The 27,802-nt window shown below is 43.6% G+C and overlaps 8 protein-coding genes across 12 annotated transcripts; 1 reads left to right on the plus strand and 7 right to left on the minus strand.

The window, feature by feature from the left end:
- Positions 1-401: 401 nt before the first annotated feature.
- On the plus strand, positions 402-1,342 carry LOC136188887 (dynein axonemal assembly factor 6-like). The gene is made up of 5 exons (XM_065976690.1): positions 402-599; positions 655-718; positions 769-874; positions 928-1,110; positions 1,167-1,342. Exons 1-5 carry the CDS (start codon positions 519-521, stop codon positions 1,291-1,293), a joined length of 561 nt encoding a protein of 186 aa, XP_065832762.1. The 5' UTR covers positions 402-518; the 3' UTR covers positions 1,294-1,342.
- On the minus strand, positions 1,291-4,347 carry LOC136188869 (CWF19-like protein 2 homolog). 4 transcript variants are annotated; one of them, XM_065976665.1, is made up of 17 exons: positions 4,213-4,347; positions 4,055-4,153; positions 3,918-4,010; positions 3,818-3,865; positions 3,548-3,754; positions 3,392-3,497; positions 3,151-3,323; positions 2,901-3,104; positions 2,781-2,855; positions 2,650-2,715; positions 2,479-2,599; positions 2,351-2,433; positions 2,176-2,292; positions 1,963-2,118; positions 1,822-1,902; positions 1,669-1,770; positions 1,291-1,493 (listed from the first exon to the last, which is right to left on the minus strand). In XM_065976665.1, the coding sequence occupies exons 2-17, from the start codon at positions 4,088-4,090 to the stop codon at positions 1,317-1,319; spliced, it is 1,845 nt and encodes a 614-aa protein (XP_065832737.1). In that variant the 5' UTR covers positions 4,091-4,153; positions 4,213-4,347; the 3' UTR covers positions 1,291-1,316. The 4 variants fall into 4 exon arrangements, with proteins under 4 accessions (XP_065832737.1, XP_065832741.1, XP_065832740.1 ...); XM_065976669.1 differs by having other exon boundaries at positions 3,548-3,747; positions 3,817-3,865; XM_065976668.1 differs by having other exon boundaries at positions 3,548-3,750; positions 3,817-3,865.
- LOC136188874 (NAD-dependent protein deacetylase sirtuin-2-like) lies at positions 4,126-6,101 on the minus strand. Its single transcript, XM_065976674.1, has 14 exons — positions 6,017-6,101; positions 5,915-5,966; positions 5,717-5,860; positions 5,631-5,672; positions 5,464-5,570; positions 5,284-5,409; positions 5,103-5,232; positions 4,995-5,054; positions 4,892-4,947; positions 4,763-4,839; positions 4,656-4,707; positions 4,533-4,600; positions 4,413-4,479; positions 4,126-4,361 (listed from the first exon to the last, which is right to left on the minus strand). The coding sequence occupies exons 1-14, from the start codon at positions 6,044-6,046 to the stop codon at positions 4,212-4,214; spliced, it is 1,161 nt and encodes a 386-aa protein (XP_065832746.1). The 5' UTR covers positions 6,047-6,101; the 3' UTR covers positions 4,126-4,211.
- Positions 6,014-12,248, minus strand: LOC136188863 (cholesterol transporter ABCA5-like). The gene is made up of 18 exons (XM_065976658.1): positions 10,744-12,248; positions 10,449-10,690; positions 10,168-10,394; positions 9,962-10,100; positions 9,815-9,905; positions 9,624-9,763; positions 8,644-9,566; positions 8,164-8,583; positions 8,010-8,105; positions 7,863-7,945; positions 7,449-7,812; positions 7,219-7,391; positions 7,087-7,162; positions 6,935-7,029; positions 6,755-6,871; positions 6,350-6,699; positions 6,233-6,288; positions 6,014-6,173 (listed from the first exon to the last, which is right to left on the minus strand). The coding sequence occupies exons 1-18, from the start codon at positions 12,228-12,230 to the stop codon at positions 6,123-6,125; spliced, it is 5,130 nt and encodes a 1,709-aa protein (XP_065832730.1). The 5' UTR covers positions 12,231-12,248; the 3' UTR covers positions 6,014-6,122.
- A 216-nt stretch (positions 12,249-12,464) lies between these two features.
- On the minus strand, positions 12,465-14,109 carry LOC136189113 (L-gulonolactone oxidase-like). Its single transcript, XM_065976955.1, has 5 exons — positions 13,998-14,109; positions 13,520-13,932; positions 13,173-13,472; positions 12,843-13,115; positions 12,465-12,785 (listed from the first exon to the last, which is right to left on the minus strand). Exons 1-5 carry the CDS (start codon positions 14,107-14,109, stop codon positions 12,465-12,467), a joined length of 1,419 nt encoding a protein of 472 aa, XP_065833027.1.
- Positions 13,791-19,563, minus strand: LOC136188790 (WD repeat-containing protein 11-like). The gene is made up of 29 exons (XM_065976582.1): positions 19,471-19,563; positions 19,353-19,422; positions 19,082-19,300; positions 18,878-19,028; positions 18,661-18,820; positions 17,871-18,607; positions 17,678-17,815; positions 17,531-17,615; positions 17,373-17,471; positions 17,242-17,313; positions 17,081-17,186; positions 16,958-17,029; positions 16,791-16,898; positions 16,626-16,732; positions 16,447-16,564; positions 16,180-16,375; positions 16,026-16,134; positions 15,907-15,975; positions 15,779-15,844; positions 15,630-15,723; positions 15,353-15,586; positions 15,207-15,302; positions 15,068-15,141; positions 14,825-15,017; positions 14,659-14,739; positions 14,540-14,604; positions 14,413-14,495; positions 13,998-14,356; positions 13,791-13,932 (listed from the first exon to the last, which is right to left on the minus strand). Exons 1-28 carry the CDS (start codon positions 19,536-19,538, stop codon positions 14,214-14,216), a joined length of 3,813 nt encoding a protein of 1,270 aa, XP_065832654.1. The 5' UTR covers positions 19,539-19,563; the 3' UTR covers positions 13,791-13,932; positions 13,998-14,213.
- A 51-nt stretch (positions 19,564-19,614) lies between these two features.
- Positions 19,615-23,356, minus strand: LOC136188592 (kinesin-like protein KIF16B). Its single transcript, XM_065976325.1, has 14 exons — positions 23,119-23,356; positions 22,795-23,057; positions 22,626-22,720; positions 22,463-22,568; positions 22,252-22,405; positions 21,869-22,186; positions 21,732-21,803; positions 21,560-21,673; positions 21,380-21,503; positions 21,238-21,322; positions 21,063-21,175; positions 20,849-20,998; positions 20,386-20,790; positions 19,615-20,334 (listed from the first exon to the last, which is right to left on the minus strand). Exons 1-14 carry the CDS (start codon positions 23,320-23,322, stop codon positions 19,679-19,681), a joined length of 2,859 nt encoding a protein of 952 aa, XP_065832397.1. The 5' UTR covers positions 23,323-23,356; the 3' UTR covers positions 19,615-19,678.
- A 17-nt stretch (positions 23,357-23,373) lies between these two features.
- LOC136188593 (zinc phosphodiesterase ELAC protein 2-like) lies at positions 23,374-26,712 on the minus strand. 2 transcript variants are annotated; one of them, XM_065976327.1, is made up of 18 exons: positions 26,524-26,712; positions 26,423-26,473; positions 26,230-26,368; positions 26,109-26,163; positions 25,941-26,060; positions 25,736-25,860; positions 25,600-25,658; positions 25,439-25,551; positions 25,232-25,385; positions 24,935-25,177; positions 24,650-24,871; positions 24,451-24,595; positions 24,360-24,398; positions 24,205-24,290; positions 23,957-24,156; positions 23,798-23,876; positions 23,600-23,744; positions 23,374-23,545 (listed from the first exon to the last, which is right to left on the minus strand). In XM_065976327.1, exons 1-18 carry the CDS (start codon positions 26,700-26,702, stop codon positions 23,432-23,434), a joined length of 2,268 nt encoding a protein of 755 aa, XP_065832399.1. In that variant the 5' UTR covers positions 26,703-26,712; the 3' UTR covers positions 23,374-23,431. The 2 variants fall into 2 exon arrangements, with proteins under 2 accessions (XP_065832399.1, XP_065832398.1); XM_065976326.1 differs by having other exon boundaries at positions 25,736-25,863.
- Between the last annotated feature and the right edge of the window lie 1,090 nt (positions 26,713-27,802).

Raw genomic sequence — 27,802 nt, forward strand, 5'->3', positions numbered from 1 at the left:
GGCAGTGGCTATTGTTACGACAGTCGTAACTGGACCTCTGAGGCTATTGTTACGACAGTCTAGCGCACTATAGAGTAGAGAGCTTATAAAGCGTTTTTTTCATGTACCTAACCCAACCCTAACCCTAAACCTTACTGGTATCTGTGGCGGCCCCGCTCCGGGCTTAACCGCCCCAATGAGCATAGGTCGCAGAGGGGGGCTTCGCCCCCCTGGAACCACCATGCTACGGGCGGTTAAGCCACAGTCGCGGGTGATCGTATATCGCCGGTTAGGTACAGAAAGAAAAAGAAAAAAAGAAAAAAAAAAGAGAACGCTTCGTGATTCGAACCCCGACCCGTCACGTGCCCCGTGGTTTCTGCATTCGGTCCCCTCCCAGCACCCCCCCCCTGCCCGTTGAGCTATCGCGTCATCCCTGGAAACGCAGCGTTATCGCAGGACTTTATAATGCTAGACTGCAGCTATAGTGCGCTAGACTGGCGCTCAGAAACTGTCGTAACAATAGCCACTGCGTATCTCATATGGCGGCAGCTCAGTCTATCGAAGCTCTCGCTACACTTTTGCGGCCTCCCGACGAAGGGGAAGACTCGTCTGATAATGAGGTATCGAGTGACTAACTTACGAGGAGCTCGTATCAAGAGTTTGGTCCCACGTTAGTTGGAAGGGGGACCCGCTTCAACGAAAATGGGTCCCGGGTCGATAGGGCCTCCGAAACGGACCGGTATGGCTTACCTCTACTACGCCGTAGACGTTTAACGGTAGAAAACGCAGAAGAGAAGACGCGCGAGAAAAAATCGACGAATCCCAACGATATTTGGATCCCGGATGAGGTTGGTTCTCAATGCGAAACGAGTGACGACCCTCGTCCAGCTCCTGAGTAAGTAAAACGCATTGATCTATAGACAATTCTTTATAAAATGGCATACCAAGGCATGACATGGTGTTCCAGCAGTCCGTCTTCACCGAGGATCTTTTCCTTGGAATGGGAAACAAAAATCCGTCGACAGCATCCTGCGAAAATCTCGTCATAAAAATTAAACTTCCCGAAACGAACTACTCTGACGTTCATCTCGACGTCACGGATACATTTCTGGATTGCAGAACGCCAAAACAGTAAGTGGGGGGAGAAAAATCTACGTCATCATACGGGACTTTTGTTTTTTCTTTAGCAAATTGGGACTTCATTTGCCTCATCGCGTTGACAGCAAAAATGGGCGTGCCAAGTGGGACAGCGAACAGGAACAATTGACTGTGACGTTAAAATTAAACCGCGAATACGATTTTCTTAACCAATAGGATCGTGCTCGTTTATTTATTTATTATGTATTTATTGATTTAGTCACTCGCGTGTTTCTGTCGAGTTTCTTTGTCCAATCGTAGGGATCCCATAGTTTCTTTAGTTGCGATGCCTTCCGCTTCTGTTCGTCACGTGATTCTCGCTGAGGCTTTCTCCATAGATACGGTTCTTCAAGTTCGAGTAGCCCACCAATGATTTCCTATCACAAGTAATAAGTAAAGTACAGTACAAGTGCGCGCTAAGGCAGATTCACACTAGTGACGTAACGTTATCCAAATATGGTCAAGGAGAGTGGTGATGTCACAAAGGCAAGCGTCCAATCAAGAGATACGTTACGCGTTGCGTTGCTAGTGCGGAGTTTAGGGTGTTCTTACTTGGCCAAAATTCATTGGAAAGGTGCGATCATCTTCAATGACGTGGGCGTATCCTCCTCCTAAACCGAATTCGACGCTGAAATAGGGCAAGCCTTTAGGAATCTAAATTGACACGTGTCAATGACGTCAATCAATTATTGATTTATTACAAACCGATCTGCGAAGTTCTTTCTCTCTCGTGTCTATGAGTTTTTTATTTTGAGCCCACTCCGTTTCGCATTCTAGTATCGCTTTCTAGTACAGTTGCTTCATAAATTCTACAGTACCAAGTGACGTCACCCCCAACGCGCTAACCTTGAAGTAGAGTCGCGCTACGTGTCCTTCGTTTTTTGGCACAGGAATGCACTCGATGACCATGTGAGGATGACGAGACAAGCGAACCGCATTTTCAATAAAAATCACATCCTTTTCCTCGTCAGAAAACATGGCGACGAGTCCCTTCCGAAAAATCTAGAAAAAATGAATCAAATCATTGTACAGTAGTATTTTCTTCGTTCATCCACGCACCTTCATTTCTGACCAGACATCTTCATCGAGATTGAGTGTACTTGTAGCGTGTTCACAGGGAATGAGTTGACAGTGTCCTTCAACGAGTGACGTCACAGATGGCACAGCCAAATAAACCTGAAAAGAAAAATAAAGTCTAAATCCCCCACTCCACAAGAAATGATTAATTAAATACCTTTAGTCCAATAGAAATGATGCGTTCCTTTTCGAGACGAGGACTATCTAGAGCCAAATTGCTCTCAATCATTCTTTTGTGTTCTAAGAGATAAGTAATAGAATAGAATTTGTATTTGACTTTTTTACCGGTGATTGCTTGTCGTCTTTCGTGCTCGGCGTCCTTTTCTTCGTTGCGTTGCCGTCGTTTTCCCGCTTTCGAAACGAATTTGTCATCCAACGTGAAATCAGCATTGAGTTTTTCCAAATGCTAATACAAATAGATTAAATAAATAAATAAATAAAGTATCATCTACTTACTCGTCCCGTCATGCGAAACATTGGCTTCGTGTAATCTTCACTCGTGCTAAATTTCTCTTCTCTCATCTATACGAAGGTCAAGGAAGTCAGAAATGATGATGATGATGATGATGATGATGACGTTTTCTTACCAAGTCTTTAAGGGTATAGTCGTCATCATCTGCAAAATATTTCGTTCTTTTGCCTTTCTCATCGTGGCTTGTATCCTTTGTCAAAAGAATTAGATGGGATATTAATAACTGACTGATTACCTTTTCTTTTGGTCGTCTTCTTCCGTGTCTTCCTTGACTTTGTCCTCCTCTCAACGGTCTTACGTTTCCCTGTCTGTCTCTTGTAGTTAGCAAAATGGTCTCCTCCCCTCCTCCTCCTCCTCCTCTTTGTCGTCTACTATCACTTCTATCTTGAGATCGATGTCTGAGTGCCTCCAATTCCCTTTTTAATTTTTCAGCCAATTCCTAGACATTCAATTGCTATAATATTGGGGTATTTTCACTTTCCTACCGTGTCTCCCATAATTTCTGCTCTCGTGATTTTTGCTCCTAATTTATTCAGATCCGTATCTGTTACAATTTCTTCTTCTGATTCTGATTCTGATTTTTCATCATCGTAAGCAATCAACTCTTCTCTTTCATCTCGTTCCTCCGTCCGATTGGACACGTTGAATCTTTCAAAACCTCGTGAAAGAATTCGTCTATTAGCTTATTGCGCAAAAGGCAACAGTGTTGCAATAATAAAAGAATACTTTGGAATGATGATGAGGATTCTTTGAAGGCGTCTTCTCTTTCATTTGGCAATCCCGTTCCTCCTTTCTTCCAAAACGGATTCAACTCTCGAGAATCTCGACTTGGCTAAAAATCATAAATTAATTTTAATTAATTATTTGTGTTGTTTTACATACATCGTATCCAGCAATGTGATCTGTCGTTTTTTCATCGACGTCCTTCTCCTCTTCGTCGCGTCGTATGACGTCAGCAGCTTTTTCAAACATTGAACTGCTTCCGGGAATTGGAGCAATCATCCAAGCATCTCGACCAATTGGCTTAATCGTCGCTATATCGGCTTCTTTTTCAACCCACATGTCATCATCATCATCATCATCATCATCCTATTGGCAAGAGAAATGAAAAAAATTGACGCGAGTTCTTGTTTACAAACAACGAAGGCGAACCGATTGTTTTGCTGGCGCCGGACTAGTATATTCCTTTTCTTTCTTGTCCTAAAGTCCTCGTTGCTGTCTTTCTTCTACAGTAGAAGAAATGGCGGTCTACCTTCTTTTTCTTGTGCTTCTTCTTCTCTTTCTTCTTCCTTTTCTTCTCGTCGCCTCCGTCTGCCTTCGTTTTCTTCTTTTTCTCCTCCCATATCTAGTCGCGTGTTAGGAAACGAGCCGAAAGGACGGTGTACGGACCTTTTGAAGCTTTGCTTTCCACTTTTCCTCAGACATGATGACGAAGCTTTAGCGCGCGCAACGCAACACCGCGTGGCGACTCGTCTCTATAATGAAGAACTACAAAAAAATCAACAAGCAAATAATTGATAGCATGGGAAAGAGAGACAAATGATTACTACGTCTCTTTGCCCGACACTTTTTCCTCCTCCTTCTTTTCTTGAGGTTCCTCGTCTTTTTTCTCAACGCTATCCCCCTTCTTCTTAGTCTCTGATAATTTGGCTTCAATTTTGGCGTGTTCACTCTCCCATAAGGATACTAACTCCTCCTAGAAACAATTGACTTTTTCTATATTAATTACATAATGTTTTTGACGTGCTTTCCATCCCAGGCTTTCTGCCAAGGCAAGACATCCGTCATCGCAGTTTCCTTCCCAAAACACATCCCTCATGATAAAATCATATCTTCAAATAGTCTTCTCATTATAAAATGTACAAACCGGTAATTATTTTCCCCGTCGAAATTCAATTGAGACCCCAGACCCAATAGAGCCATCATAGGATCAGTCTAAATATCATTGTCTATGCGTGACGTCACGTCTGTTTGGATTGGGTTCGGAAACCTGGCCAGCCTTTTCTCGATTAATTAAAAGACGAGGGGTCGTAGGAGGGACACTATGGGGGGGAGGGGCATTCAAAGTTCCCTTCCTTTGACTGTCGTTCAACTTACCGTCCAACGAGTGACGCAAACGGTTGCACAGCCAGCGAAGTTCCCATCACAATTAATAAATCGCATTTGGGAAAATCCTATGAGGAATGATCTTACAGTATATATAATCTCTATTGCTTTCACACTTACATATTGTACAAGTTCGTGAAAACGTGAAGGTAATGGTTCTCCGAAGAAAACGACATCTATTTCAGCGTTCAAATTGAATTTCTTACTTTGAATTTATAGCAACCTGGTTTGACCAATCCGTTGCAACTTGTGCACGTGGGAACTTTATCAGCAAAAATTTCCTCTAAAAATTTCCTCTAAAAAGTCAAATTTCAATTTTTCAACTGCTAACCTTTGATCCATTCGTGCGAGTATTCCTTACGACATCCGGCTTCAACACAGTGTGACGTATTAAATGATCCGTGCGCTTCAACGAGACAATGTTCCGGAAGACCAGCAATGCGTTCAAGCATGTCAATATTCTAGAGAAACCCAACTTTAGAGAACTCTTCCCTCCCTTTCTCTTCTCTCACTTGAGTATAATGTCGAAGGAGCAGTCCCTTGTCGTGAAGTAGTCGACTGAAATAGTGACTTTTTGTTGGCTTGAAGTTGGATGGATAGAGTTCTTTGGCAAGAGTGAAAAACGGTTGTGGATTTTCCTAAAAAATTTCCCCGACGATTATTTTGAATAATTTTGGTTTTGGTGGAGTTACTTTGAAGTAGTCTATTTCAAAGACGGCTTGGGGATGAGGTAGATTGAATTTCTGCAAGTTGTCATAGAGACCGGTGCCGGGACTTCGAAAGTCGGGAATTCCAGCAGCTAAAAATAGACGTCAATAATTCAACTAATAAATAAATAAATAAATAAATAAATAAATACCAGTTGATATTCCGGCACCAGTCATGACGATGACGTTTTTGCCTAAAAAACGAGTTAGGTCCTTTCTCTCGACCCTAGCCCTATACATTTCTTCTCTTTGATGTATTGAACGATTCCTTCGAACGATACGGAAGTGAGAAGTTGCTCGACGGGCTGCGACGGCTCTTTCTCGCTCGTTTTTAGTTGACTCAACTGCCCCGCCAACCAATTCATCAAGTCAAAGTCGGCAACTAACATAATTTCGTCGAATCGCGCTGCCTAGACACTCTTACTCGCAAATCTACCGTTATCCGACGTCGCTGACGTTGGATTTGATGCCGCTGCAGCAGCATCATCCTAAAGGGCAAGTCCAATGAAGTGGGCCTAAGGGCTATTCGTTGCTCTACTTTATCGGTCGTCTTTCTTTCCTCTGCCATTCCTTTAGCGTGCGTGCGTGCGTGCGTGCCTCTTCTACGTCACACCTACTAAAGCCTACTACTAGCCAATTTTTTGTCAGTCTTCTCCTTCTTCTTCGAATTGCTGTTTGGCAAAGCTGATGAAAACCTGTGAAAGAACGATGACGAAAGAATAAATATAATTAATTAATTAATTAATTAATTAACCTGTTCCAGTGTCGACTGACTAAAACTGTATTCTTCGACACCAAATCCCACTTTCACTAATTAATAGAGAGAGAAAAGATTAGAGGAGGAAAATTATAGCGCCGACCCAAAGCAGACTTTTTTCCAATTGAGAAAATGCTTCGGCCAAAGATGAGACGGCTTCACGTGGAACACTGTACGTCGCTCTATCTCCAAAGCATTCAATCTGAACAGCGCCTGGGAACAGTTTCTTCACGTGATCCATGACTGCGCCCAAAGATTCGGATCCGTGCTCCAATCCAACTTCCTTTGCAATTGTCGACGCTTGACGTTGAAACGGACGATCAGGGGGATTCTTTTTATCTGCTGTGCAAGATGACGACTCGTTATCGGCAAGAGGTTGGTGGCTTTGATCCGCCGATATTTTGATTTCCAATTGGTATCCTCTTCCGTATTTGTCTTTCAGATGCTGTGTCGATCCAACGCATCTTTAGTTTATAAAACGTTTTTTAGTAAGAGAAACGACGACTCTAATGTTGTTACCTTAGAGATCCGGCTACCATAATGCCAACACGTGAGCACAGAGCGTCGGCTTCTTCCATCGAATGCGTTGTCATAACAGCCGCTTTTCTCCCCGTCACAACTGCGTTGATAATGTTCCTAGAAGCGAGCAGGTGTCCTGCTTGGAAAATTACACAAAATTACACAAAATTACACGATTACCATAGGAAACGTTTTGATGAAGGATCCATTCCTGTCGACGGTTCGTCCATGAGAAGAATGCTTGGATCACCAACCATGCTTATCAAGAAACTCAGCTAAAAAACAAAGCCCACGCGTGATTGCTATTGTTAATTAAAAATGTTTAATTTCACCTTTCTCTTTGTTCCTCCGGACAAGGCCTTTGCTCGTTTGTCAATATGTTCCGTAATTTTCATTGTTTTGCAGAATCTTTTCATTAAAAATGATTGAGTTCAGTTTCGCGGCGGGGAAAAATCACAAATTACTTCTGTATCATTTCGTCGACGTCGCTGCTCTCCATTCCCTTTATCAATGCATAGAATGTGAGGTGTTCCCTTAGCGTAAACATAGGCCATAAGGCATCGAGCTGCGGACAGTAGCCAAGTGATAGAGCAGCTTTTCCCAAATCGTTCCCAAGCTCTTGCCCATTCAAATAAGCCTAAAAAGGTTAGGCGGGCGTTATTTGTGTGTCTACATTTTCTTATTAATTGCTTACTCCTCCATGCGTTGGCGTCAAATCGCCAGTAAAGACGTTGAGTGACGTCGTTTTTCCGGCCCCGTTTGGCCCAAGCAAGCCGAAAATCTCTCCTTTTTCGACTTTGAAGAAGAGATTTTTGACTGCCACTTTTACTTTCTCGTTTTTCTTGTCTTTTTTCGATGCACAACACTGACACGCGGCGGTGTTACCTCCCTTGACAAACTCTTTTCGTAATCCGCGAATCATGATAGGAACTTTGCTCGCTGATTTGACATTTTCTTTAACAAAGTCTTCTTCACTTTTGACGTCATCGTCGCCAAGATTGTGGGCAGCGTCGTCGAGAAGACGAGACTCGACATCTTCCGGTTGTCCATTCGTACAGCTAAATGAGAAAATAGAGAATAAAACGGAGAGGAGAAAAAGAATAGGTACCATGAACAATAGCCTTGATCGCCAATACTACGCTTATCAAGCCAGTAGAGAGCATAAGAGAGAAAAAAGATGTGAAAGATGAGCTAGGAAAACATCACTATAAGTAAGTAAGTAATTAGGCTCAGCTAGCTACTGTATGTGACTCACAATAAGAATAGCAGGAGAAATGTGAGACGAAAAGGAGAAGTAGGTAGAGGCAGATAAATCTGTACTATCAGGTCTCAATTGATTGTTTAGATAGACCTGGAAAAAAAAGAAAAGCAATCTCGATGTTATTATTCCATCGCGTCTAGCAGCTTACAACTGAGATGAAGTAAAGTGGTCCGAGAACAGCGTAAGGCGGAATGAGAACCATAAAGACGTAGTGGAGAGCGATGACAACGTCGGGCGAACTGTTATAGAGAATGGCAACAATGATGTAGGGAACGAGACCAACTGTCGAGAGAAGACCGGGTAAAACGCTTTGTACCGTCTCCATTTTCTTGAAGAGAAACGAGCCGATGTAGACGAAAAGAGATTCGACAGGAAGCGCGAGAAATAGAGTGAGAGCGGCGATACCGAGAGCAGGAGGCGCTTCAAATGCTTTCGCTTTGAGCGCCGGAATAAGAATAAGCATGAGAAGAACGGGTATAAGATAGACGATAAGATGAGCTGACAATGTTGCGAGCCAATAGATGTGACGTCGAAGGCCAGAAACGCGCATCTGATGATGTGCTCGCACCTAGACAATGATGAAGAGCTAGAGGAGAGGATATCTTAATCTATTTATAGTCTATCTAACCTCGCGATCGAAGACGACGTCGGTGGCGAAAGTGGCAGGAATCAAAAGAAAGGATATGCCGAGAATGAGAACGACGACGTAGGAGCTCGTGTCAAATGGAACGTCAGGGTTGCTCGACGGAAAAGGAAAATTGTTTATTGATATTTCGCCGCCGACGTTGATTAGACTTTTATAGATGGCATTGGTGAGAAGGTTGATTCCGATTGGAAGCGAGTGAATGAGAGTGTCATTGTAGTAGGCGAAAAAATTGCTCGGAACGACGTTGTTCGCATTGCTTGAGAGTAGTCGAAGTACCAACGCTTGAAAGGGTGTTTCGAGAAGATATTGATCAATAGTTTCGCTCGTGAAATTGACCAGACATGTGTCGGTTGATTGGCGAAGATTTCGTAGCAGTTGGGTAAACGTAGTTGATTCGTTGTTGAGTAAGAGAGCGGATTTTGTAAGAGCATCATTCAGGGCACAATTCAAGTCAGAAGTCGGTTGATTTGAGCGCAAATAAATTGACGGATCGAGAGAAAGTTTTTCGGGTTGTCCGAGATTGGTTGAAAGACTTTGAGTGAGAACGATCGCGACAATGACCAAGATGGGAGGAAAGAGAATTCGTACGATGATCGTCGACGGATTTCGGATCATCATAAGGAAACGAATCCAAAGGACCGCTTTGAATTGCTGCCAACTCAAATCCCAATCCGTGGCCACGGCTTTGCTCGCCAACATGACGTCGTCTTCGTTCATTGGAGGGGGTTTTGCAGCCAATTCTGATTCGTCTACAAGTCCTTCAGATATGTCATTCTCCTCTTCTTTATCGGCGACTTCTTCCTGCTCTTCCAACTGTAAAAATACCTCTTCAAGCGTCGTCATGGAGACCCCGTAGCTTTGAATGCCTAAATCTGACGAGTGAGAATCGAGAGAAGCAAAGAGTCCTAGAAAAAGAGGAAGGGTTAGCTAAGCATCTATTGTGTGCTACAGTGTGTACTGACTTGGAAAGGATGAGACGTCTTCTAACGGAAGTGTATAGGAAACTTCTTGGCCATGAGAACGAGTGAGCTTGGCGTTTTCCACATTTTCTTTGACCACCGTTGTGATAGCATCCAAATCAAAATCTTCTTTCGTCACCATTCTATAGAAAAAAGAGAATTCGTAACTGAACTGACTGTTAAGGTTCTCTTACCCCAGATGATAGCCGACTCCGAAACGCGATTTCAAAAACAACGACGAACCGGCACATTGCAATCTTCCTTTGCTCAAAACGGCTTTACGATCTTTTAAAAAAAAAGAAAATAAAATCACATACATACGTATGTATCGCGTATTGTACCAGCTAGAATGTCAGCCTCATCCATAAAGTGAGTAGTGAGTAGTATGACTTTTCCTTTACGTTTATTCTGAAGAAGAGACCACAATTGTCGACGCGAATAGGGATCCATTCCACTCGTCGGCTCATCAAGAAAGAGTATCTGCGCGCAACAACAACAATAATAATAATAAACAAACAAACATGATCCTCTACTGTGTGTTGTGTACCTTTGGATTTCCTATGAGTGCCATTGCAACGGACAACTTTCGCTTTTGTCCACCGCTCATTTTCGTCGCCACCGTATTCTTGTGTTTTGTAAGATCGACTTCGGCCAACGCCTTGTCCACTTCCTCGTCAATTTGCTCTTTAGGAACACCCTTGATTCCGGCAAAGACGACAAGGTGTTCGCGGCTTGTGAGAAAGTCAAATAAGATGTCATGTTGAGGGCAAATTCCTACGACAAAACCCTCGAAGCAATTCCACTTTCTCTCGCTTCTCGTGCACTTACCTGTCGTTTTTCTGATCTGGTCAACATGATTGCTATTTGTAACATCCAAATCGTAGACTTTAGCTCCACCACTCGAGCAAGGAGTCAAACCGGTTAGACAGGCAATAAGCGTCGATTTTCCGGCGCCATTATGACCGAGCAATGCCGTTATTTGTCCCTCGTAAAGAGTCAGATTGAGCCCATTGACGGCGGTAACACTTTTACCTCTTCTCTTCACGTACCGTTTCACTAGTGAATTAATTCTGTGTAATGAAAATATCAGAGACAGTCTGTATTAGGGGGTTAATTTACTTACTTGATGGCCGCTTTTGATTCTAATTCTCGTGAAACTTTCTCAACAGGAACATCCTCCTCCTCCTCATCATCATCATCATGACGCACTGAAAGTGGAATGTCATTGCCATTTGGCGACATATTATCTCCGGTGGTGGTGGTGGTGGTGGCGGATTTCCAATAGCTGGGCAATAGGAAAAAGTAGAAGGGTTTTGCTTGGCCAAATTCACCTGGTACAATGTTATCAAAATAGAAAGCGAGAATCCAGTAGAGAATGATGTCAATGATGAGCATGAGAAAAGAAGCACCAATGGGAAAAGACGTGTGAGAACTCGAGACAAAATTGCTAAAATCTGCGCCGCCAAAATAAGAATCGAGAACAACGAGTTCACTGATACCAAAGCCAAAAGCGGTGGGACAGAGAAGGGAGAGAATCCACTTGACCGGCGCTGATATGCTCGTATAAATAGCGAGAAGAACGAGAATGCTGAAAAGGATAGTGGCTAAGGATCCCAGTCCTCCAGCTGCCGTTGCTTTGTTGAAAAAAGGCGTGAGCATAAAGGAAAAACTGATGACAGATAAACCGTAGGCGAGAAACATGATGAAAATGATGAAAAAGTTGGAATTGGGAAAGAGAGCGAAGACGGATACGATGGAAACAATGATGACGGTGCCAAGCATTATAATTCCATAAGTGATAAACCACGAAATCCAAAAAGCGCCGTCGGATAAACCCATCATTTTCATGCCCACTTTAATCTTCTTCTCCTTCTCCGTCACTAAATTAACGAGGAGAAAATTGACGAGAGGTGAAAAGGCCATGACGAGATAAATTGATATAAGACTTTGAAGATACTGAACGGACGGATTGTGAACGACTTTGGGGAACATACACGATTGCCCATTTATGGTTTTTATCGTCGTCAAATTTGAAGAATTGTGAATAATGGCCAAATCGAGTGCCGTTTGAAGAGCAGTGAAGCCGGATGTAACGTAGGAGAAGGCGGGACATTGGGTGCGAACTTGATAAATAGAATAATTGGTCAAGGATGTTCCCCTTGAACGACAATCGGTAGGAAGTGCTTCTAATTTGTTTGTAGTCGTAATCAAGTCGCTCGAAAATCTCAGCGTATATGACGTCATATTGTCGAATTCGATTCCGATTTGAACTAGCTTGTTTCGATGCATCATTTCTAACACTTGCCCATCGCTTGCATTCTTCAAAGGCGGAGCTTCGAGTCCCGCTTTTCGAAGAGCGTCGTCGACGAAAGGAACGTAAACGGGCGGACTCACTCCAATCACGTTTGGAGTGAAATTGTGAGCGATCGCTTGACAAGGAAACGGTGAAATCGACTCTAAGGGATCGGTTTTGACCAATGCTCGAACCATTGCAAGAATTGCGATCATGTAGATGGGAAAAAGGAGCTCCTGAATGCTTTGTTTTTTGTTTCGAATCTTTATCCAGTAGTTGCGCTTGAGAAGATAGACGCATTGCTGCCAGGTGCCCATTTCTTCTTTCGCAACCGTTTGACGCAAGCGCACTAGATAATGTCTACAGTATGTACTTTGACCTGATGAGCAACACGTGCAACATCAACATCCGTGTTTCCTAACCCCTCTCTAAAATTCGTAGTTTGACGCGACAGCGGTCGTGAGCGGCGCACGTACGCGTGGTGCAAGAAAAGATAATTACGGGACTTCTTCACGTGTCTGACCAAAAAAACCAATCATCACATAGTGTAACTACAACTCTTTGGCGGTGGAAGCGTAAATAGAGGGAAAAACTCGCTCTAAGTACTCATTTCGAAATATGCGCTTAGGGTCCATTTGATTGCGAACGCGAAGAAAATCATCCCAGTTGGGATATTTCGGTTTGAGATGTTTTTCTGTGTCGGTTAGCATCAACTTTCCCCAATGAGGTCGTCCGTCGAGAAGCTGTCTCACTTCCTCAATAAATTTCATGAACATTTCGTCGACGGGATTGTAGGTGAGACACGTGAAAAAGGCGGAGTCTCTTCCTTGGGCCGAACTCATCCATATATGATCAGCCTTCACAAAACGAATCTATATGAAATAATGATAATCATATAGACGCGACGATGAGATGAGTTTTTACGTTACTTCAATTGCTAAATTGAATGCCATTTTTGTCATGTAGTGTTTGGCTATTTTCATAAATTCAATCAGTTTATCTTTCGTCTGTTCAATTGGAACGGAATATTCGCTTTCGGGATGTCGGGGCAGATCGAAGGGAATATTAAAAACGTACGGAGGATAATTAATTTGATCACGAATCGGCAGGAATCGTCCGCTAGCAACCATAAGGGGACTAAGTACAGTATTGACTCGTGGAAATCTGGACATGAAGAAAGCACTGATCTCGAGTATCCAAACCTAGACAAACGGGGGTTCAATGATAAATTAAATAATGTGGTGGTGGATACTACTTACACGAATTGTTTCAACCCAGTGTATGACTTGATTTCGACAACTCTCTTGCGTTCGATTCATTCGATAGACCTGCACCATTCCCGAGTTGATTTCAAACCACAATTTGACGTGATCGGCGCTTTTGATGACGTCAAAAACTCGATCGACGACGTCTTCTGCTTTTTCGAGGGTAACGACTTCGTGAAGATTATAGGCCGATTCACATTGAATGGTTATCTCAGTGATAATGCCTAACATTCCAAGACTGACAAGAGAAGCGTTAAAAATTTCACTATTCGAATGACGATTGGCACGATAGACCTTTGATTAATTAATTAAATTAATTAATTAATTTTTGAGGTTCTTACAATTCCTGTTCCGGAAACGATTTCGAGTTCTACGACGTATGAAGGAATGTTGCCGTAGTTGATTCCCGTCGAATGCGTTGCCGTTGCTATGGTACCGGCTATGGTTCCACTTGAAATTGATGGTATGACAGATAACCCTAATCCGTGTTTTTCTAACTCTTCGTTTATCTCCGATACGAGAGTGCCTCCTTTCGCCGTAATTTCTTTCGTTTTCCTATTCACCTTCACTATTCCCGTGTAGCTACTCAACGTCATCATGACGTCACGAGGACTGGCTATGTCCGACCACGAGTGACCGGCTCCGACGACTTTTAGCTCTCCTCCTCTCTCGTTTACCTCTTTCACTGTTGAGACGATCTCTTCGAGTGACGACGGACGTACGAGATGATCGTACGTGAACGTATACCTTCCCTCTAGAGAGAGAAAGAAGAAGTCGCACCTCGCGCGCGCGTGAGACAAAGAGACGCACGCCACCTACCCCAATTCTCAGTCGGAATTGCTCGTCTAGGATAGAGCTTTCTTGCAACAAAGATGGCCAATGCGATAGCCAGAATCGCCGTCAAAACGGAGCAGCAGGAGAAGCCTGACATCGTGTGTAGAGACAAGACTATCCGGGCCCTCATTTCCACAACAATGCAAGGAAAAGAATTCGAATGCTGTCTTTAGAGCATTATATAATATCGACGGGCGGGCTTTAGTTTATTTCAGAAGACACTGTTTTCATTAGTTGACTACCGTTGATTCCCGCTTTGAGACTGTAATATTTAGCAGCTGCTTTGTTGTCGACAGTCAACTGAAATCGAGCATATTCAAGAAATATGGCTTCGATTAGCGCAGCTAAATATAGAGCAGTGATCACTCGCGCACAGTCTCTTCTATATGGTAGCGCTTACTTGTCTCCGGCGCTGTCTCATCGACTACTTTTAAGTCAAGGCAGACTTCAGCAAAGAGTGCAGCCATATCAAACCAACGCATGCTAAAAAAGAAGCTATGCATGCAGAGTGATGGAGGAACCGTTACCTGTAGAGCATTTCAAGCACTCTCGAGAAAAGGCCCAGAGACAGAAAAAGTAGCAGTGCACTCGCCTGTCAATAAAACCCAATAATTATTATTATTTTCTCTCTCTCTCTATGATGTACCTTTTGATTGATTGAAGGTGAAGCCAAATGATCGGCCCATCGCGAGAAGACTTCGGCGCATTCTCTCTCGTTTAGAGTCGACTAATAAATAAATAAATAAATAAATAAATAAATAAATAAATAAAGGGAATCAAAGTGCACCCACACCCACTGGCCCTGAGCTCACTTTAGCTAAGAACGCCGCTTCATTCCATTCTCCATACGTTTGCAAATATCGCGATGCGTCGAGACCTTTGTCGATCAACGTCAAAAGCTGAACGCCTTCGCTCAACTTTCCATTTGCAATTAAATTGGTTGCCACCAATTTAATTGTACTCTGCGACACACCAGACGAACGAATGGTAGCGACGAGACAAGCCCTTGAAAAGCAAATCGTTCCCTCCTTCTCTATACTACAGTTCTATAATACCGAAGAGCATCTGTGTAGTAATGTTGTTCGTTTTCCGATGCTGTTTCCAAGAGCAGTTGAACAGCGCGATCGGTCTGAAGAAGAGAGAAAACTTTAGCTAGACTAAGAGGGACGCTACCGATACATCACATTAGCTTACCTGTTTGAGATAAATCATCTTTTCGGCGCACTTTTGTGTGTGTTCGTACGTCACTCTCTTCGTATCGTGAAGAGCGAGACGATGAAGTTCCAAGCGCTAGAGACAACTATGCACGAGTCATAAACTAAAAGCTGAGACCTCTGTACCTGCAAATCTCTTCGAGGCAACAGCAAATCATAACACGTATCCAATACAGGAATTCCTTCCTTTTTTATTTGGGCAGCTATCAGCTCGACGTTTTCTTTTTCTTTTGCCGTTGTCGCCTCTTCGTCGATCGTCGATTTGTCTCCGCCGCCGTCGCCGCTACCGCTTTCGTTACTTCCTCTTTCTGGTCGAAATATGTCACTTGATGGATTCACAAGCTCGGCGTCCAAATAAGACTATCGAGGGAGATATAAAACATGTAACGTGAGATAAGAATACCTTATAGTTTGGATCGTTTCGTTTGATTTTTTCGTGCAGTAAATAGAAGAGTGCTACTTCCCAAAAATAGGCTTCAAATTCGTCACCAAAAAGCCTTGTACAAGAGGCGGTGAAGATAAGTAGAGTAGAGTAGTTCGAGACTTCCTTACTTGGCTATCAGCAAACAACGTTCCGCTGTTCCAAAGCGAGGATTCATCAAGAATTCTTTAATAGAACTGTACAGTACCAATAAATGCGCTTATATAACTGGTGACTGGCAGTCAGTACAATTTCTAACCTGTCCAATGACTGAATGTGATGATAAGCGGTTCGAGGAATGACGTCCATCGTTTCTTCGTCGCCAAACCTTCGTTGATCGTAAGTCAGATCAATTTACGTGGTCGTTAGTTTTCTCACATTTTGGTCAAGTCCAGTTCGTAGTGACTATTCCACGATTGATGTTGCAATAGCGTTTTCAGAAAGAAATTCGCTTTTGGCAGCAAAATGCGAGGATTGAAATATTCGTCTAAAAAATCATCTCCTTGTGTGTGCAACAACGTAGCGTACTGACCGCCGCCTCCTCCGCCGGACGACGATTGTTGTAGAGAAACAATAGGCGTAAGGTCTGACAATTTTTCACGCGAATAATGACTGACAATGAGACAGCCGTTACTGCAAGCCATAACCGGTTTATCAGAGGCGGCCCATTCGACGTCTTGCACGTTGAATCCTTCTCGACTCGGCTTCACCGAACTCAACGCCTGCCCCTATAAAACAGGAGGAGGAGGAGGAGGAGTTACATAGCTTAGGTTATGTTAGGTTAGGACGCATTTCTTGCCGAATCGGGATCAATGACGTCGAGATTTCCGTTTGCATACAGCACAAATATCATCAGATTTCCTTTTCCGGGAGCAAACTTGATTTTCTTGACCGTACTTCGATACGTGGAAATTGTTCTACAGGCACAATACATATTATCCTCTAAGGTGAAAGAGAAGAAAAACAACTATGACGAACCTCGCCATTTTTCCTTTGAGCTGCCAAAAACCGAGTTGACCGTCTACGTCTCCCAAAACGAGATTGTCGTTTTTCCACGCCAAAGCCGTGACCGTCGACAATCCGCCCTTTTACATTATTAATTAATTAAAGAACTGTCGGCCTATATCGGATTTTGCGACTCACTTCAACGGCAACTTTTGACGCCTCGCGACACGATCCACTGCCATCAGCTACATAGTGACACAAGAAACCAATCGAATCGACCAAGACAAAGTGTTCTTTCGATGGAATCTACGTAGAGAGAAATCGCATTTGCATGTGGCAAGTCTCAGGCATGGGAGAAGGGGCACTTTGGCATCCTTGCTACTGCTTGCTGATCCAGCCGCTACTCTCCTTTGGTGACCATGTGCAGGAGACCACGTCTAGATCAAACGAACCGTTAGCTAAAGCACATTCGCCACCGCTTTAATTACCATTGCTGTCACTCGACCTTCCACTCGAATTTCCCTTAGAACATTCAGGCTCGAAACATCCCACAATTCAACGGGTTTATCTTTGATTAAAATCAAAAAATATTGCCTGTGCGCACGACAAAGTAAACAAACTCTCGATTATGATCTAAATATTCGTTTACTTTAGGTGTGAAACTTGAATAGATTCAATAGGAGCTTCTTCTTCCTTGCAGTCGCGAAGGACACTAACTTGACCTAAAGGCGAACAATTATAAGAAAAGATGAGGAGGAGGAGGAGGAGTGAGTAAATTTTCCTGTCGACACGCGAGTCATTTTCACTTCGTTTTTTCCCAACGAAGACCCAACAAAGGCATAGGTAAGAAAAGTGCTCAAATCAAGCCATTCTATTCCTCTAATGAAAAAAAAGAATGGATGAGGAGATATATATCTGAACGTCGTGTCATTGTGTACCTAATAGAGCAAGTGTGAATGGTAAATTCCTTGTATAAGCTACTCGAATGTAAATCGAAAATTTGTACAACGCCTGTTGACGTGCCTGATGCAATAAGAATCAAATTTTAATTAAAGAGCTCGCGACCTTGGAGACTATTTTAGTACCGGCTGCAAGATGCGGCTTGTAAACATTCCAATTTTTCGTCGTGAGAGGAGGACACATTTTAAGACAGAGAGGAGGTGAGCAACAGCTCTCAAGCAAACCCCCCATGACCATTTTTAAAATGACTTGAACTGATTCTCCTAAGTCGACGTCTAGTGTCAATCAATCAATCAATGAACTTACAATGATGTGTACCTTCTGTTCGATCGCAGGGAAGCGAAAGAGAGCTAAAGAGATCGGAAAGGCCAAATTGTGCTGTTGAGGACGAGCCGCAATTATTGGGAAGAAGAGGAGGAATCCAATTCTGTGACGTCGACGTTGGTGGAAGCGGCGATTGTAGCATTTGGTCGGCGAAAGAAGACACAGAACCGCCAAAAACGGGGGGAAGAGGAGTGGAAAGGGAAGAAGACGTCGACGATAAAGACGACGGTTGTGTTGGAGACGAATAAGGACGTTTTGACGAGAGAAGATGCCAGAATAGAAGACGTCCGTCAATGAGAAGAAGTGATAATGTGCGTTCGAAAATGGGATCGAGACTCATTTGAACGGCGCGATTTTGTTTGCTCAATCGCAACGGATCCGATTGACATCGCAAATCGTAGATGACGTCAAAATTTGTTTGAGATTGTGTCGATTGTGGTGGCGACGAAGAGAGTTGAGATCGAGAAGCGGGAGGATGACGACGACGAGTTCGAACGCTAATGCATCCGTTTTCGTGGAGACAATAGAGAAGATCGCGTTGACGCGCGGCGACAATCTGTTGGAATGACGAACCGTTTCGTTCCATTGTTATCGAGCCGACTGTTTGATGAATTTGAAGATCGAGAATGAGGATTTCTCGCGGATAGACGAGAAAGAGATGATGACGACACGAAGGACTGTGCATCATTTGGAGGCAATCCGATAACGAAATTGAATTGACGTCCGATGATCTGTAGGAAAGGAAACTTGATCGCAATCCTCCGCTCTATCTAGACGTACATACTTTTTTGGCTCTCCAACCAACTGTTGTCGCACTTTTCTCAGAGCTGACGTCGCTTTTTTACTTCCGCCCCCGCCACTTACGTAAAATTTCTTAGGAGCTTTTGATGGGGGTTTCATTCCCGAGAAGTCGTCAAGAAAAAAGAGGCAATCGTGAGACAAAACTAAGAGAGAGAGAGAGAAAAGTAAGAAAACGATGACGAATAATGATTTATTTGTACTCGCTAAGTCTGTATTATTGAATGGATCGAGCGAGAATCCAAGAAGAGGCTCGGAAAAGGTTTTCTTCCACACTTTCGCTCCTGTATCGGCATTCCAGATAACTAGAGTCGATGTCGGATGTAGAACGGCAAGTAAATCTCGAGTTGCACCCTTGGGAAGAAAATGAATGTGAGTCTACAGCATCATTTCTCTTTCTATTCTACCTCGTTTGCGAGCCATTTCATATCGACTATGGGTTTGGATGATTCGAAGCATTCTGCTTTGACAGTTGCATCTCTCGCATTCCAAATGACAATTTTTCCCGATGTGTCGGCCGATGCGAGGCTCAGCGAATAAGGATCGGCGAGGGAATGATGAAAATATTCGCGAGCCCATTCCACTTTTGTTACGACGCATTTGTCGTGTTCGAGCGTTTGGACGACCTTTGCGTGCAATTAGGCGTCGAGTCAACTCCCGAAAGCATCGGTCCCGTACCTGTGCGCTCGTCGGTTCGACGACAATGACGACGTTATGGCAAGGATAGGCTAAAAGTCCTTGCCACGCCCTAGAAAACACGTTTTTGCTCTGCTTCCACGATTCACATTCGTCTTACCAATGCGACGACTTGTTGCCAACGTGCAGTGGGCCAGGAAAACAGCGCGAAGGAATGCGAAGAGCCATTTTACAGTGCACCCACGCACGTCTTGCGTTCAAAGCGCGCTAGGCGCCCGCGACTCGTCATCGTCCAGCAGAGAGATATGCAAAAAATTCAGAGAGATAAATATGGAATATGGATAACAAGAATATTGATTAAAGGCCAATCAAAAGCAATAGCAGCAGAACCACGACAGAGGTGGACGTGGTGCTCGAACGACGTCATCATCATCACTTTCAACGATTTTCTTTCTACTTTCTTTTCTTTCATCTTTGCCACCGCCACCGCTTTCTTGATTTTCAAGAGCAAGAACCAAACCACTGGCCGGTTCTGGTGCTGACTCCTCGTGCTGCTGCTGCTGCTGCTGCAATTCCAGTGACAAGACGTCGAAACTACTATTGCCACTTCCAATTGAACCAACGTCTTCGACATTGCGCTCAAATATGTTGCAATCATCGTCGCCCAGAGCATGATACTTGTCCTCATTTTTTGTCGTCAAGCTGACGCGATTCTTTGTCGGACGAAATATATCCAAGACGGCTCTCTTGATATTTTGAACGCGACTACCGCCGCCAGTGTCCTTTCTTCTAAACTGAGGAGAATAGGAGGAAGGAGGGGAACCGTTATCATCACGATAAGCGACGACGGCTTTGTTCGCTCCCTCGTCGTCATATTGCAGAATGATTTTAGGGTCGGTGCTGCCGGCGCCCAACGTGTCTTCTTTGTCAAAGTGCACGTGGCGAGAGCTGAGCAATTGAAGAGCTTGCCGATCTGCTTCGAGAGACTGCTCCACTTCTTCAATTTCAATTTTGATTCGAGTAGCTAAGAATGAATTATGTAGAGATTCTACACTACACACAAGTAGCTGCTTACTTGTGTGAGCATCGTGTAATTGGCCTTCTGCTGACAAGACTTTCCATTCGCCTTCACCAGACATATCTGAACTATCTTCAAAACCGCCCAGTTCTCTCTGCAATTGCCTCAGCCTTTCTCTCTGCATGTTTAGCCTTTTTTGATCTTCTCGTATCTTTTGCTTGATTTTCTTGATGTCGTCAGCACGCCGAATTTGAACGCTGCTGTTGTTGTCGTCGTCGTCGTCGTCGTCGTCGTCGTCGCCATCATCATCATCATCATCATCATCGTTGTTGTTGTTTTTATAATGATGGTGATGCTCGTGATGGTGTCGGTGGAGGTGGCGGTGTTCATAAACTTTGCTGCTTTCTTTTTGTAATTGATTCAAATCTTCATCTATTTCTCTTTCCAACGTCAATCCGTCGCCTATTAAATTCATCCATTAACAACTTGCTAGCCCCCCTCCTAACCCTATTTATCGAACTCATGTAAGGAGATGAAAGACGTGGGAACATCTCTTGAGCGCTCTGCTGCGGCTGTCGTCGCTTCGCCACTACTTCTTCTCTCATTAGAGCTGCTTGGGCTGGATGAGTCAAACGAAAGAATCGACTCTGCCCAAGTTGAACAATGGATCCTAATGGGAAAAGAAAGAGTTACTACTAATCAACGAAACGTATGATGAGTGTCTGTCTGCGTGCCTTGATGTAAATTTGTTCTTTCTTCCACTTTCTTGCTATCGACGAGGCATAAAGCGCCGGGCTCAGGTTCAAGAAAAATTTCGTCTCCCTTCACATGAATAGAACAATGACAGCTACCAATGATAGAGTAGAGTAAGTCAAAGACGCCAGCACTTAGCCTCTTTTGTTCACTAACGCGAGAATTTGCTCTCCATCAAGTTCAATGTCAAGATGACGACTTTCATCACCGTCGTCATTGACACATCCAATCCACGACACACCTATGAAAATTTCATCTACTCCTTCTCTACGTACACAATTAATAGAACAAAAACGACCTTCTTTTAGGTAACACATTGTGACGCTGGCACTCAGAGGATCACTGTCAATAGAAATTAAATAGGGTTTTTCCGTATCAACTCGAATTGTTCCACCAGCATTCGAAAGAGACAGACCTTTTGTCTAGACAACAGTGTAGGCTCTATACCAATGAGAACATCCTTTACAGACAGACGTACCTGCATAATGTGTTGAGCTTGTGACCACTTCTCTTCCCATTTATTGGTCAGAGTTGCAACGAGAGCTTCGTTTTGATGAAGTCGAGTTTGCAGATGATGTTCTGAGAAGGGACTCTAAATAAAAAAAGAAAGAAAGCGTCAAAGAACTATTGATGATGGTCTTGCTACTCACTCTTTCGGCCAATTTGCCTTTGAGTTCAAAGATTTCAGCACGCAGTTCGCGAATCAAACGTGCCATGGGATCCTATACGACGGTACATAATGCAATCTTAGCCACCATACATGATGAGTGATTGACAATGACAGTACCTCATTGACAGTGGGCTTATTAACAATATTTTTAGCTCGATTAGCATAGCGCAGCGTCGTCAACGTTTCATTGTAGCAAATATCGGCCGGCGATATTGCGGCGAGCATAATTGTTTTTGAATTTCCACCCAGCGAATCTTTTAAAAGCCACGTCAAAACGGAATCTCTGTAGGGAACGAAAATGGGTTTGGCTTCCGTGTTGGGTTTGTGAAAGGAAAGACTCTGATGAGCCAAAGCCGAAATGACTAGCCCAAGTGTAGTCAATGACTTATTGATGTTTGATCCTTCACGTAGACGATTTCCCGTCGCTCCAGAAGCCTTATCAATCAATCAATCAATCAATCAATCAATCAATTGAATATTAATTGACTTTTCTATAGTACCTCGGCTCTTTCACTACCAGCTAGATCAACCAAATTAATTTTTGACGTCGTTTCGCGAGGAACGCCCTCTTCAAACAAGGCTTGAGTAAAAGAAATGGTAAAAACGGCATGAGATCGACTGCTGACATCATTCATGAGAGTAGCAGCAGTTGTTCTACGAAATTGTCGCCTAATTGTAAGAGAGAGAGAGAGAGAGAGAGATAATCCATACCTGCGTCTGTTTCCTATTTCCATAAGCGCTTCAACATCTGAAAGCTTTTCGACGACGTGTCTGGAGAGGTTTTCGACGTACGGTCCATTGTCAGGATGTTCTCTCACTAAAGAACGTCATGTAGAATACATCATCATTTTTTTTCTGTTGTTGACTTTTCTACCTTTCAATGTATATGGTGCAGCGACGGTGTCACTTTTATTGGCAGACGGCGGCAACATTAGATCTTTAACTCGTTCATTGTATATTTCCAAATAGCTAATGCAATTATGTTATTATGTAATTATTAATTAATGAAATAAATCGATTGGAGGAGGAGGGACTTAGGGTACCTGACTTGAGCTTTACAAGACATTTCGATTTGAGATTGTGTAACCCTTTCGAATAATTGCTCGCATATTCTTGGAATGAGTCCTCTCTCATCGCCTCGACCGTTTCCCATCATCGAAAACGTTTTGCCAGCTCCCGTCTGACCGTAGGCGAAGACGCACGTGTTATAGCCGCCAAACGCCGATTCGAGAACCAACGATCCTAAGTCGTCAAATACTTTGTCCTGTCTTGCGTAGTTGTCTTCGCTGGGATCGAATGACGAGTACTAAAAACACGGAATCAATCGCCGCGCCGCGCGAGATGATCGCTCCACTCCCTGCGCCTACCGCATAGTCGTAAGTGAACGCCCTCGGTTCGGAGCCAAGCGAATTGGGATTGACTAGAAGAACTTTACGACCTTCTTCCATCGATACGACTCGTTTCGATTCTTCTTTTAGCTCTCGTTCGCTAAACGGACGAACGCGAACGGCAACTTTGACCGACGTGGCGGCGGCGGCGGCGGAGGCGGAGGCGAAGGCGGCGGCGGTCATAACTTCCTCGAGGAGGGCTGAGAATGTGTCACCTGTTTACCTCCGGGCACGTACAAGCACGTGTCAATTAATTAACCAATTACAGTACGATGGAAAAATAGAAACTAAACTAATTCGTTAACATTGTCATCGATTTGTCTTCTTGGTCGTCTTGCTCTTCTTTGAAGACGAGTTCGATTGCAGGCACCAAACGTGCAATATAGTCAACGTCTTTCAGCTTCAACTAGAAAATCAATAAAATGTGACTAATTGCAAGTCTATTTTACGCATACTGTACCTTCATTAAATCGTATGCTAGAGCTGTTTTGCTAGTAAATGATTTGCTAATGACGGGAAATTTAGGATATCTCAAACTGAAATGAGTCAATATGAGCATCTTTGTATTCATGTCAATTCCACATTGAATAGCCTCGGACATGGTGCTAAGAAAAGACGACTCTCATATCAAAATCTGGCGTACTACTACTCTATGTACCAATGATTCTTGTTTATTGCTTCCTGTTGAAGTTCGTCTTCGTGAGTTGCTTCGTGAATAACAACAGTAGCATTGGCTCCTAATAAATAGGAAAGAGAGTGAGTGAGTGAGTGAGTGAGTGAGTGAGTAGACGGCAATGGGGACAGAGAGAGAGATGACCTGCTTTGACTAAGGCTGGACAGGGTCTCGTATCTCCACTATAGACCATTTTCCAATCGTCTCGATGTTGAAATACAATGCCAAAGGCGTCACGACAGTGAATAACGGGCACGCAAATGAATTCCTTCATGCCCAACATCCCTGCAAATGTCTTTTCATATTTATGACCGCTGTGAAGCATATCGCCGCTATAGAGAAACCTAGAAACAAAAAAATGATGAAATAATTAGAGTTGGTGGGTGTTTCACTTGAAGGGGACAGGATGACAAGCTTCAACGTATTCGACGAGCCAACTTCGAAGATGAAGAGGACCTACAATTACAACGGGATGAGGCTAAAGAAAGTCATCATTATCATTATCATCAGAGGGAGAAGAAGAAGAAGAAGGATTAATTGACATTACATTGACTTTCTCCCTTTCCATTAGTATCTGAATGAGACCCTAGGGGGAGAAGTAAGTATCAATAGTGAGCAAATGAAAATTCGCTTTGTACCAAGTGATGATCAGCGTGAATGTGAGAAATGAAAATGCAGCAAATGCTCGCAAGGACTCGTTTGATTTCATCTCCAAAAGTTCTCAACAGTTGTCCGTACGTTCCCTCGCCGCAATCCATCATCATTGACGTGCAGCTGTCGTCACTAAAAGTTTTAATCTAATCTTTTTGTGACTCCCAAGGGGGGGACATAGTGTACCTTCCAAGTCGAAGCAATATTCCAGAGACGTTTCTGTACTTTGAAGGTACACTTGAAGCCGTTCCACTAAACGTGATTTCCACGTCATTATCATCATCGTTGTCGTCGTCGTGTGGCTGACGGGGAGTGAGGTTGATTTGATCAAGGCACAATTTCATATCTGGCCTCTTTTTCATTTCTTCACAGATATCTTTGAGATTGGGATGAGCCAGCAAATCGCTCCTTCAATAAAAGAAAACAGTCGTTAAGTGTGTGTGTCGTCAAATGACGTCACGTGGTGTGTACGTGTCAAATCCTTTCAATTTGTCTGGTCTGAAATGAAACTTGAGACTGAGGTCTCCAGCTGTCACGTTTTGTGGCAGCAGCAATTGTTGTTCCGCCGCCGTCGCCTCCGCCGTAGTCGCCGGCAATGGAAATACATTGGGATCAATGGCATGGAGTCGTGCTTGAATTTGTGATTGTCGTAAATAGACGAGACGTTGAGGAGACGTTTGTTCATTGATGACAATATGCTGGCATGATCCAAAGCTAACCCAAGAAAATACAAATACAGTAATATTATTAATAATACTGCGTATCTACCTTGCGACAAGCCACTCTTGATATTGTGAAGATGAAAATAGACTGTGAGGTGTTATGTGAACTGCCACTGTTGCATTCTTCTCCTTTGCATATCTTATCAGCATTTTGTTGCTAACCAATTGAGACCAATGATTTTCAGATGGACATTCAATAACTAAAGGTAAGAATGATGAAATACTGATGATGATGATGATGACGTTGTCTCACTAAAAAATGTTGGTCCTGGACTTGGCTGTTCCATGCAATCGGATGGATTCACTTGTGTACCGTCGTTTAGCGTAACCGTCTCTCCTTTCGTAAGACGTGAAAATGCTGGACCCCTAGAACAAGATTAGAAGAAGAAGAAGAAATAAATGACAATGAATTACATTGGAACACCCAAGGCTTTGGCTTTATTGGGAAGAAACTTTCCCCTAACGTCGGCTAACTGGAATGGGGGGGGGGGGGGGGGGGGGGGGAGGGGGTAAATGCAAAAGAAGTTGTTGATAGAATGAGACAACAAACCTTTCCTATATATGATATAGCATAGTCAGTGTATTGTTTTCGTTTAGACGTTGTCTTTCTAACACTTTTCTCATCATCCTCATCATCATCATCTGTAGTAGCAGCTGCTGTCAACTTTAGACCATCTACTAAGAGGGGAGGGAGAGAAGGAGCAGAAGGGGGAGTGGTTTGTCCCCAAAATAAAGTCGTTGCTTTAGCTAAGTACCTGTTACAATAGGCCAAAGTGTCACAATGTCATCTTCCAAGCAGGGAGGAGGAAAAAGAATGCCTCTGTCGTCGTCGTTTGACAATGATTTATCTAAATCTTCCATAAACTCTTCGTTTTCTACGCAAACGAATAAATTGTATAGAAAAGCAAAGAATTTTTGCCTACTATAGTGAGCAACGCCTTTATAGAGAAAATGTCTTGTAGCTTGAACAAAACGAGTCTTGAAAAGAGAGAGAGAGAGAGAGAGAGAATTGTTAATGAGAAAAAGTCGATTGTTTTAAATTACCAAAGGTTGAGGACCGTGCAACGTGATTCCCTCCGAAGCTCCTGACTCTCTCAGCGTCAATCCCAGACCGGGCAGTCCACCAAGACGTTCCCAAATCAATCGAGTGAAGAAGACGTGCTTTATTTTGGCCAAACGAACTCTAGAAAAGAAGAAAAACTAAGTAGTCTAAGGCTCCCAGTCGCGATCCACGAACCTGTGCTCCGTGCAAAATCTCTGAAGACCTTCTCCGCAGTTGAAAAGGTATCTGTGTTGAAAAAACAAGTGTGTTGCGTCCATCTCGGCTCGACTTCTCACCTCTGCCGATCGCTTATGAGCATGATCGACGGAAAAGAGTCGCCCGTCGCACTTCCAACGATCTGCAGATAAATCCTCGACGGAGGGTTCATTTTCGTTCGAAAGCGGCCGCGATAGCTACAGAAACGACAAGAACTGCGCGAAAAAAGCCACGGTTGCAATCGTATCAACAAGAACATGGACAAGAACGCGCGCTAAATATAAAAGAAAAAAATGTGCTAAAAAAGACGCTACGACGAGCGAAACAACAACTATGACGTACCAATCGAAATCCGAGTAAAAACGAAAATGAGGCCCCTCGTTGGGTGTTTTACAAAAGACTCGATCGAAAACATTCAGTTCGTCACGCGAAGGATACAAAAAAGCTAACGCGCTATAAAAACTCGAGTTATGTGTCACTAGCCAAAAAAGTGAGCAAGTGAGGCCCCTCGTTGGGATTATCGTTTAAAACTTGACAAACGAAGCTCTACGGCCTATTCAGCTCGAACGGCAACAACACTGAAGGTATGAAAAAGGCGTACAGACAGCGATCGCTTCAAAAAAAAAAGCCCCTCACGCGTCGCGACACATGAAAACGCTTCAAAACGTCGTCGCTATCATGCCTATGAACTTCGCTTGCTCCATAAAAACCGCCAAAGTCTTCGCGTGGCGCTAAAAATTCCTTTTGCACCCGAAAAACCGCCCTTCTCGCGAAAAACGCGAAGATCGCGCACGCGGGTGAGGCCCTCATGGGGAATCGTCGAAAAAGACACCATTCGTACGCAACGATCACGCTTTGAAAACCCGTCGCGCAAAAAGAAAACGAAAAAAAGGGTTAGCTAAGCCACGTGAAATGGGTAAAAACGATCCAGAAAACGCAATCATCCCTCAAAAACCCTCCAAATACTTCAAAAAGCAAAACCGCGCCCGCGCTTTCATTCGCCTAAATTTGAAATGCTTTCTTTTAGCAGCGATCGCCTTCGAACACCAAGAAAACACCAGGAAACCAAAACAACAATAGGAGAATCGCGCCAAATCAGACGATACAAGAAACCGTTTAGCGCACAAAACGCAGTATAATCCACTCGTCCCTCTTTGTTACAAAGAGGTGACGACAAAAAACCAAATTCAAAACAAAAAAAGCCGCACTTTTAATGACCTATAATTTCTATATAAGTAATGAAGCACTCCCGAAAAGTAGGAGGGCCGCGGGTGCCTGTGGCAGTTGATCTCGCTCAACGTCATCACACCCCGCCCAGGGCAAGCACCGCCCACATTGTGGGCGCATGCGTAAACCACG

The sequence above is a fragment of the Oscarella lobularis genome, chromosome 7 (genome assembly GCF_947507565.1).
Source record: "Oscarella lobularis chromosome 7, ooOscLobu1.1, whole genome shotgun sequence".
Lineage (NCBI taxonomy): Eukaryota > Metazoa > Porifera > Homoscleromorpha > Homosclerophorida > Oscarellidae > Oscarella > Oscarella lobularis.